The sequence below is a fragment of the Choristoneura fumiferana genome, chromosome 5 (genome assembly GCF_025370935.1).
Source record: "Choristoneura fumiferana chromosome 5, NRCan_CFum_1, whole genome shotgun sequence".
NCBI lineage: Eukaryota > Metazoa > Arthropoda > Insecta > Lepidoptera > Tortricidae > Choristoneura > Choristoneura fumiferana.
Window position 1 is genome coordinate 5,647,482 of NC_133476.1, and position 10,921 is coordinate 5,658,402.

General features: G+C 37.3%; 1 protein-coding gene across 1 annotated transcript in view; it reads left to right on the forward strand.

The window, feature by feature from the left end:
* Positions 1 to 9,843, forward strand: part of LOC141427704 (E3 ubiquitin-protein ligase Bre1-like) — a 10,850-nt gene extending 1,007 nt beyond the window's left edge. Inside the window, 9 exon segments of the mRNA XM_074087299.1 lie at positions 10 to 104; positions 628 to 647; positions 649 to 787; positions 1,150 to 1,293; positions 4,038 to 4,091; positions 4,827 to 5,019; positions 5,205 to 5,299; positions 6,160 to 6,291; positions 7,093 to 9,843. Coding sequence (XP_073943400.1) covers positions 10 to 104; positions 628 to 647; positions 649 to 787; positions 1,150 to 1,293; positions 4,038 to 4,091; positions 4,827 to 5,019; positions 5,205 to 5,299; positions 6,160 to 6,291; positions 7,093 to 7,245 — 1,025 coding nt within the window. The 3' untranslated portion in view covers positions 7,246 to 9,843.
* Positions 9,844 to 10,921: the final 1,078 nt, after the last annotated feature.

Sequence of the window (10,921 nt, forward strand, 5' to 3'; positions counted from 1 at the left end):
GGGCGTTAGTAAGGAACAGTCGAGATAAGGTGCAATTAATGGCGGCCGAGCGCAAGGCGCGCCAGGAGCTCGACGACCACCGACAGAAGGCCAAGATGATGCAGGTCAGCTGACGACCCGTCTTAACACTTCACGGACATTCCCTCCACAGACTGAAATAAAGCTCCCGTGATACGATACTACGCCCGTGGCAGGCGGTTTTAACTATCAACAGAAGTGCTTTTCGTCCACAGCCGTGAACATTTCTTAGGGTTTATGGAAGCAGGTATCTTATGCCACATTAGGCAAATCGCAAAAGTCCTTAAGCCCAGTTTAGACTTGCAAGAAAAATCGTGCAATTTGTATTACATTGCGGCGCTTGACCACGCAAACTCAATGGCTTACGGCCTCGCATTGGTAATGCGACTTGTACGATTTTTCCTGCAGGTCCCAACTGAGCTTTAGAGCCAGAGCATAGTGCCACAGCAAAAGCTTCAAGGTAACCCCTATGTAACCGCTATGGCACTACACTCATTAGGGACGTGACATGTTTTGTGACACAGCACTGCTTGAAACTGAACTTGAACTGCATGAAAATTATCTTGTATTTACTTCTGGAATAATGTTTTTCTTTTCTAAATTCCTCAGGAAAGCAAACGCGAGCGACGGCTTAGCCGACGAAGACGCGCTGCGAAAAATCAAACAGTTGGAAGAGCAGAAATACGAGTTGCAGAAACAGCTGTCATGCGCGCGGCCCAATGCCGACCCGCTGCATGCCTTCTCTAGACCCTTTGCGGGCTCACAGTTAGTAACACACTGATCACAAAATCTGTAACAGTTTTAACCCTTTTTTCAGGCATCAACCTACTAGAAAGAAAGTAAAAACGCTGCTATAAATTTCATCGTAGTTTATATTACTTACTTCTTTACTCTTAAAGTTACTAAATATACCCCTGTTCTTCATCGCAGTGCGTACTAATAAGACGGTAAAATCGCTTTATAATGCGTGATCGAATATTTTTTATGTAAACGTCATTTTGTTTATTCTATTAAATAAGTTTTATTCGTGTCAGTACTTAAACACGAAAACTTTGCAGACTCGCTGTGCTCGGTTTGCAAACCACTCGTCAGGCTGTTCTACTTTCCTTATATACTGATATTTTCCAGGAGGAAGAAGCGCTCCTAAATGAAATGGAGGTGACGGGGCAGGCGTTCGAAGACATGCAAGAGCAGAACTCCCGCCTCATCCAGCAGCTGCGAGAGAAGGACGACGCTAACTTCAAGCTCATGTCTGAGCGTATAAAAGGCCAACTCGCTGCAACAACTGCTGCGAGAGGAAAAGCAGCTACTACAGGAGAAGGTAATGTATCTCTATCCACCCTAGTTTAAAATTTTCTTTGCATTAAACAATATGATTAGTACGCCGGATCCGTCGATCAAACAAAAAAAATAATAAGATGTTAGTATACTTGTCTTCTTCTTTTACTTAGTTGTGATGTTACGGGCACCAACTATGACGCGCTTTATCTTGGTAATTGTTTGTTTGGTCGTCTAAAGAAGAAATATGTATTCGGTTATTTTTTGAAAATCTAACTGACGTGGAAGAACCACTTCCAATGGTTGACTGACTTGATTTTTTTGGTATACACATGTAGATCGGATGACAATGCAAGTACAGTCAATAAAAAGTAAATTCTACAAAAAAAGCTAAATGTTTTTCTTTTTTACAAAATCTTATTTGCGTTCTGTATGCAAAGTGAAAAATGGAAGTTAAATCATTGGTTTAGTAAATATAAGGAGCTAAAACTATGTCCTCTCGTGCTATACGGAGCGGATTTTTTCCGTGGTTTGGTTTTAATTTATCCTTCTGAGGCCCACCATATAAATAAAAGAAATAATGTCAAAGCAATTTGAGGCTATTTGTTTCAGGAATACAGTCAATCTGGCATGGTGTAAAACAATAGAGAATCAAAAGAATTTTTACTTTGTTACACTGTCATAGGTCTTTAATTTCTTTTAACTTATTGTGTACACTGATGTATTAAACTGTAGATCCACAGTCGCGCGTCCGAATATGTCCGAGCCAAATGAGCGCCACTTTGGTAAATGTGGCCTTCTTTTTTCTCAGTACGTTGTTGTCAGTGCAAGCTTAACGATTCCCACGTGCGTCATTATAAAGTGCAAAAATAACTCGCGAAAACGGAACAAATCTGATGGAATATCATACTTTCAGCGAGTATTTGTTGTTTTTTTCTTAAAATTCTAATAATCCGAGAGAAATATTGATTTAAAATTAATTTTAAAGCCATTCTAAATTGCTTTATTAAAGATAAACGTTGCCAGAATTCCACAACATTGACAAATGCCTTGTCTTTGTCACACGCACAGGAAAGCATATCAGTAAAACGAAACATATAAACAACAGAACATGGAACAAAAGTGTAATGGAGTTGCCGTCACTCTATTTTATTTACCGAGTCGCCTAGCAACGGGTAGCTATGTTGTTTGAATATTTACCTTGAAGTTTGCGATTTTAATTATGTTTTATAAAGCTTCGATAATATAATGTACTGACTGTCTGACTGTGTGGTTTATTCGTTTTTGTGCAAAATTAATAAAGCAATTTATGAACCACAAACCTCAATGAAGCCAACTTTGATAAAGCGCTCGCCAAGCCTACACCGTATTAATCACTATGTTTACCTATTGTTTTTTACACTAAAAAAATCATACTAAGTATTTTAAACTGTTTACAAGGTTTATAATACAGTTTACAATTTATTCACACTAGTCGAGCTTCTTATTATTTAATTACACAACATACGAAGTCCGAAGAATTTCCCGCGAATGAACTGTGCTGACAGACAGCCACAGACTACTAAGAGATACTATGTATACAGCCTGCAATTTTTTTTTTGAGCTGCGCGCGGCGTGCGCTGGCAATGGTTTTAGAAGCAAACAGCCAGAACCAAGGAGGATGAGAATTCAAATTGTTTTTTATTCGAAATACTTGCACAAGTGCTTACATTTCGGCGATATTTTTAGAAGCTTTTCTGTAGCTTGCCCTGTTTGCTTATTTATTTATTTATTGTTTGTTTGGGTCAAATCTTGGAAGCTAAATTTGACCCACTTCCAGTGGTCCGATCGACTTGAAATTTGGCATACTTATGTAAATTTGGTGACAATACAATAATCTGGTAGTGACAACTTGGTGGTTCTGTCAGAATCGTCTCTGCAGGAGGGAACTCCTCAATAGTTAATAGTACCGACTTGAAATTTGGTACAGATATGTAGTTTAGACGACAATTCAAGTACAGTCAACAAAAAGTACATTCGGCAAAAAAGCTTGTATTAAAATTAAATTTTTAACAAAAACTTATTACAAGCATTATATTTATTTGCAGTGTAATGTAACTATGTTTGCTCGGGTGGAATCTTTCAACTCAAATTTGAAGTGGATATCTTCAACCGATTGAGCTGAAATTTTACACGCATGTATACTTAAATCCGATGACAATGCAATATTATTATAACATGGATTTGATCTGATGATAACTAGCGGGTGACCATAGGAACTCTGTGATAAACGACACGCCACATCGAGTTTGGACTCGTTTGTCGTCTTGACGAGTACTTCGGTAACCAGGGCATAAAGTAGGTCTCTAGGTGCAGCGTTTTGGCTGTGCGTTGATATATCAACAGTCAGTTAGTCAGTTTATTATTTTAATTTTATATATATAGACAGTGCCGGATTAGCCCATAAGCAAATTAAGCGATTGCTTAGGGCATCACGTCTTGGGGGCACCATAAACAGCACCAAAAATTTTTTTTTGTTAGCACATAAAAAGTAAGGCTGTTTGAAAATCCGCTCGCTCGTGCCTCCCCATAATCTCTATCGTATTTCATAAATAAATATTTCGTTCGTCGTAATAAATACTTATTAAAAATGGAGGTGACGGGGGGGGGTTCGAAGACATGCAAGAGCAGAACTCCCGCCTCATCCAGCAGCTGCGAGAGAAGACGACGCTAACTTCAAACTCATGTCTGAGCGTATAAAGGCCAACTCGCTGCACAAACTGCTGCGAGAGGAAAAGCAGCTACTACAGGAGAAGGTAATGTTATCTCTATCCACCTAGTTTAAAATTTTCTTTGCATTAAACAATATGATTAGTATGGATCCGTCGATCAAACAAAAAAAATAATAAGATGTTAGTATACTTGTCTTCTTCTTTTACTTAATTGTGATGTTACGGGCAAACTATGACGCGCTTTATCTTGGTAATTTTTTTTGTCGTCTAAAGAAGAAATATGTATCCGGTACTTTTTGAAAATCTAACTGAATGAAGTAACTATGTTGAAATTGTTGAGTTACTTCAATGTAAGCGTTGATGGAGTTTTGCCGTAAAAATTAAAAGTAAAAGAAAAGCTAAATGTTTTCTTTTTTACAAAATCTTATTTGCGTTCTGTAAGCAAAGTGAAAAGTGGAAGTTAAATAATTTGGTTTTAGTAAATATTTAAGGCGATAAATTATGTCCTCTCGTGCTAGACGGAGCGGCTTTTCCGTGGTTTGGTTTTAATTTATCCTTCTGAGGCCCACCATATAAACAAAAGAAATAATGTCAAAGCAATTTGAGGCTATTTGTTTCAGGAATAAAGTCAATCTTGCCAGACACCATGCCTGGTGTAAAACAATAGAGAAACAAAAGATTTTTTACTTTGTTACACTATCATAGGTCTTTTAATACATTAACTTATTGTGTACATTAAATTGCACACTTGGGCCGCACGAGGTTTAAACTTATCTTCGTATCTAGATTGTTGCGAATTACCGAAAGCTCTGTCCTCAGGTGGTAACGCGGGACCAGCAGATAGACTCGATGGGCGCGGTGGCGCGCCGGCTGGAGGAGAAGGAGCGTCTCTTACAGACCACGCTGTCCGCCGTCGAGAAAGAACTGTTACTGCGGCAACAGGCCATGGAGATGCACAAGCGGAAGGCTATCGAGTCGGCGCAGTCCGCCGCTGACCTCAAGTTGCATCTCGGTAAGGGTTATAAGTTTGTGTGTGTGTGTGTGTGTGTGTGTGTGTGTGTGTGTTACTCCTTCACGCTAAAACGGCTGGACGGATTTGGATGAAATCTGGTATGTAGATAGCTGGAAATCTGGAATAACTAGGAATAGTGGTCGTATTGACTTGAAACTACATTTATTTTTATTTGTTCATTACAGAAAAATACCATGCACAAATGAAGGAAGCGCAACAAGTGGTCGCAGAAAAGACGAGCGCGTTAGAAGCCGAAGCGTACAAGACAAAAAGACTTCACGTAAGTATAACGGGTCCAATTGGGACTGTCTAGAAAAAACCAATTCATTTTATTATTTTTGTAACATAACAGGTATTTTCTTTATTAAATATAACTTTCTAACAATAACATAAATTATTTAAATAAAAAAAACTAGAACTATATACAAAAATTAAAATTAAAATAAAACCCTACCCCCCCCAGATCCCGTCGCACCATTGTGCCCAGAAGGCTGGCAGCATTGCCACGTTGGATCGCGAGGCTGATCCTTTGCCCAAAATAGCTGCCAGCCCGCTGGTCACCCGTAGCATCTATTATTTTTTGTATAGAAAAGTCGATTATTAAAAACTAATTCATAGATATCTACAAATGTGTACGGAACGTTGTTTAAAGGTATAGCATGCCATGAGGAGCGTGTCAAGAACGGAATGTCAAACGCATACATGACACGCGACGGCGACGGTTGGTTAGGGACGTGCTAGTGGCCATAGTCTCATACTTTGGGACGACCGGATGGCTAAGTGGTTAGAGAACCTGACTACGAAGTTTGAGGTCCTGGGTTCGAATCCCGGCCGGGGCAGATATTTGTGTGCATAACACGAATGTTTGTTCTCGGGTCTTGGATGTTTAATATGTATTTAAGTATGTATTTATCTATATAAGTATGTTTATCCGTTGCCTAGTATCCATAGTACAAGCTTTGCTTAGTTTGGGACTAGGTCAATTGGTGTCAAATGTCCGATGATATTTATTTATTTTTATTGATTTACTTTTCTATACAAAGAATATATTTTTGCCTGACACGGTGCTGTTACGGTCATGGTATGATACGTTGTAATGGGTCTTAAACAGAGATCTTAAACGGTGTTGTCGGTTGGCAGGAAGAGCTGGCCGTGTTGCGGCGAAAGGCTGAGCGCATGAAGAAGATGGAGCAGGCCGGCAGCAGTATGGACGAGGTGTTGCTCGAAGAGATAAGGGAATACAAGGAGACGCTCACGTGTCCTTCCTGCAAGGTAATTGTATTTTTTGCACTAGAGCAGTTACGAAAGGCAATCGAAATATATATATAAAAAAAAAACTGTTCATTGCTAAGGTAAATGTCAAAAATACACAAACTGTGAAGTAAATAACAAGAGGTGGCTATGTAGCTTTGTTTAATTTAATTCAATTTATTTATTTTCAGACAACTTGGCCCATACAATAAAAACCTTACAGACTAACATACATAATCAAAAGCCACAAAAAGCCAGTATTGATATTGATTACAATAAATAAAGATTATAAAAAAATACAATTAAAATTTCCATATACATATTCTTGTTTAGCTACATCATGTTTCGGCTTCCTCTCGAAGAGTTTATTGTTGGCATTGGTCTCCGTAAATTAGTGGCGTCAAATGATACATATGCGTTTGGCCCTAAATGGGAGGGGTTCAAAAAGTTACACACTTTAACACCTATGTTTACAATTAGTATGAATAATTAATACGAAATCTCGATGGTAACAATAAATACAAGTATTTTTATTTTTCGTGTCAGTCAGCCATTTTGTGTGGCTTCTGGCATACGGGTGTGGTAGTTCATTGCTTTAGAGAAACGAAGATGAAAGTCCCTTGATTGTATTTTTTTACTACTTTTCGTTTCATTCTTTCAAATTCACAGCGCTTTGGTAATAGCTACCTTGAACTCCACTCACTAGCAAATTCGTGTGAAGCTATCTATTTTAGTTTTAAATATTATCTCCCTAATACAATGCCTTGTCACTTTAGGGTAGTGTCGCTTCCACCCTTACTCACGCGAGTTTACGTTTTCCAGGTGAAGCGCAAAGACGCGGTGCTCACGAAATGCTTCCACGTGTTCTGTTGGGACTGTCTGCGCACACGTTACGAGACGCGCCAGCGCAAGTGTCCTAAGTGCAACGCCGCGTTTGGCGCCAACGATTACCACCGTCTCTACCTCTCCACGTAAACCGTGACAGCCAGACGGTGGCTCCACGAACGTACGACAGAAAATACCTATCGGCCAGGGGGGCTACTACGAAATTCGAAAATCGAAGTTCGTATCGTATCGTCCGTCTCAATCTCGTATTAAATAATATTAGCGTCAGCGGGACGGCAAGATACGAAGTTTGAATTTTGCACTACGTAGTATAGAGCCAGTATCCGTATCAATGTAAGTACTTGTTTAAATTATGTATACAATCGGATATACTGGTATTAATTGACAAGGCATATCGCTATTGACTAGTGGCTTCATCACCTGTATATTGTAATTTTTGTAAAGCGCCCAGCTCACCGGATTGAGCGTTGTTAAAAAGACATCGGCAGGGCTGATATTAAATATGAACTGTCCCTATCAGTATAAACTAGTCCATTTGACTCTTAATTGTTTTTGAAGAGCAACCGTGGCAGGCAGGCAATGTAATTGACTTACATCAACTAACATAGATTTAGTCTATTCAAGACGCGGCTATTTCACGTGGTTGTTCTTTACCAAGTATGTGTTTACATCTAAAATTACTACACATAACATTCATTTCTTTTAACGTATGGGGTTGGGTTTCTCCAAAATCTTAAGCCTGATGAAACAGACGTAAAACAAAAATTTTGAATTCTCACATAGCTCGGTAATCGGAATAATCTGGTGTACCGAAATAGGCGACAATATTTTGAAGTTGATTGGTCCCGGGTTAGAGTTGTGGATAATGCTCATTTCGAGGCTTAAAGACTCGAACCCTTAAGACTCCAGAGTCTTAAAGACTCGACTATATTTGAGAAGTAAATTGACTTATTTTATGCGTATGGATGCAATAAACCGTCTTTGCGGGCTTTGAGTCGTTAAGCCTCGAGTCTTTAGGGTTCGAGTCTTTATGCCTCGAAATGAGCGTTTTTCACAACACTATCCCGGATACTTTTTTCTAAAGTTATTATATTAAATATTGAACGTAGAACAAAAACAAAAGTGACAATTCCAACTACGTTATTTTATGCGCCAGAAGGCTCCATAACTAAAAATTTCATCGTACCTGACGTAAAGGTGAAAACCATCGTAAACTATCACGCGTTATACTTTTTAGCTAAATCAAACTAAAATTAATTGCAATCTAATTTTACATCTGTTATACTTTGATTTCTGTGTATTTCAGAACAGTTCCTTGTCAAACTTTTTAATTGTATAAAAAGCTGTCAACTAATTTATCATATTTGTTTGCTGTTAAAAATACATTAACATTATTAAATCATACGGAGGATATACTATACACCTATAGTTAATAGTTGAACTTGATTTGACATAAAATGTGGACTGTATTATGTCAAACAAAATAATTTATTCTATTCATGTAAGGGATACCGAGTTCGGTTTTGAGTTGGAATAACTCGTTATTTGTAAAGAATTTAAAAATTAGGTGAAGATGTATAGAATAAAAGACAAAACGAACGTTTGTGACAACCACGTGACGATGACTATATCAAAATGGCACTCAATGCTATCCTACTGTAATTGTCTTCTTTTTTTTCTGTTGACTTTATTTGCGTCTTACTTCCTGTATGTAATTGAATATTTTCTTTTTCAATTAGTATGAGGAATAAATCTGACATTTTGATAAATCAGTCATTGCTGCGGATTTACGTGAATTGTCAAATGTCACAGTAGATCGAATACTGATCGAAAAGTAGTACGACCTTCCATTTACATGTTATACTTACAGAGATGGTCGGGAATACCTTAAAGTGCTTAAAGTAAGTAATACGGCTTTATATTCTATTTGTTCTAAGATGATTATGTAACTTTGTGAGGCGGTAACAAATTTTTAACTTTTTTAACAGAGATATAATGCGTCAAAAAATGAAATCACATTAAAACTGCTGCTTGTTCGAATATTTGAACTCAAATTTGCTAACAAATTGTTAAGTTACTGCGTAGACACTGTGTTATATTAACTTACTTTTTTTAATGAACGCTCTTACAATGTTGTTTGAATAGGCCGCAATTGCTAGAGGTGAGGGTTATCGGTAAAATAAAAGCGATAAATAAACGAACTTAGTATTAATTTGCAATATTGTTCGTCAGAGTCGGAAAGTCACACTCCAAGTGTAGAATAAATTATATTTTAAAATTTAAATAAGACTTTCAGTTCGATAGCGTAACGTTTAAACCAACAAATAATGCTATTGCCACTTTTAGCACTGGGTACATGCAAAAGTATCGATAGTTTGCGTAACAGTAGGAGGGACTCTAGGTCCGTCAGTTTGGCATCTGTCATTTGAATCATGTTGGTTGGTTGGTTGGTTTTTTAGAAAAATATGGCTCTGTCCATTGGAGGTCAATTTTGCCAGTTAGAATCATGTTAGAACAAATAGAATATAAACTGAGCGGCAAAAAATCTGGCCCTCAAATGTATGCAGAATCGGTAATTTTGTAAGAAGGGTGGGCCAAATTTTGTGCCGCTGAGCATAGTACCGCTTTTAAATATGTGGTCATTACCAAGTTATTTTTGGTATGTTTTAGGGTGATGTAACTGGATAATTATCCAACAATTGCCCTGATTTGTAGTAAGAACATAATAGGGAAGAAATGCATACTTACATATTATATGAATTTTGCCTAATTATCATCCAGTAGTATCAAATTTCAAATTATAGACTCTTTCGGTACCATTCGAACACTTGCCTATTGTTTGAAATTTGATACTGGATGATAATTAGGCAAAATAGTAAGTAAGTAATCGCTTTCCCCAAGTTCTAATAATGTTGACTCCATGTCTAATCTCGATGTGTTTGAATTTTGAGTAATGGAAGACACTTGCTGTAATTTGTCATCGCTTAAAAAATGCGATGTGCAATGGCTCTAACATTAATAATATTTTAACTGTGGGAAGCCATTGCCGTTCTCATTATAAAAAGGTTTTAAAAGGGGCTTGCCGCTAATTGACCGACTGTAATACCCGACAATTATATTTTCCTTTTTAATATGAATAGTAGAATATCATTTAAATCGAATTTCCCTTGACGATAAGAAGGTAACATTATGATAAATATAGTATTTGTCTAAAGTGGTAAAGATTGTACGAGCTTTGATTGGAAGATTAGTATTTTAAGACCTGTGATGAGAACTATTGCCGTAGAGTGAAGTGTTAGCGTAAAGTATTAGGGCATTCTCTGATATTATATCACCAGGGCAAGCAAGAAAACCTACATTTAGGCAGAGACATTGAAACTAGGTAGTGTCTGCTCTATAGTGGCTTAGTTTTTGTGTAAATTTATGTAGTTTTCTTTGTTCTGGATTATGTTAATTTATGTTCATTGACTAAATCTAGCCGTCGCCAGTCTAGTATATAAGGCATCGTTTACATTTACCTACCTTAGCTGGGAAATAATTAACTTCTAGTTTGATAAGGTTTACAATTTGTAGCATAAACCAAACATGACTTACCAACATTTCTTTAATAACGCTGATTTAATGTTTCATTCCTTAATTTATAATTAATAACTTTCCATTTGAATATATTATGAATTGCAAGATGCAGGCAAATTATAATATAAAATGCATTTCGCAATCGTGCACTTGGCTGGCACACGAAAGGTGTTTATTGATGGTGTATATTAGTTGTATCATGTCATGAAATCGAACAAGTAAATTTTGA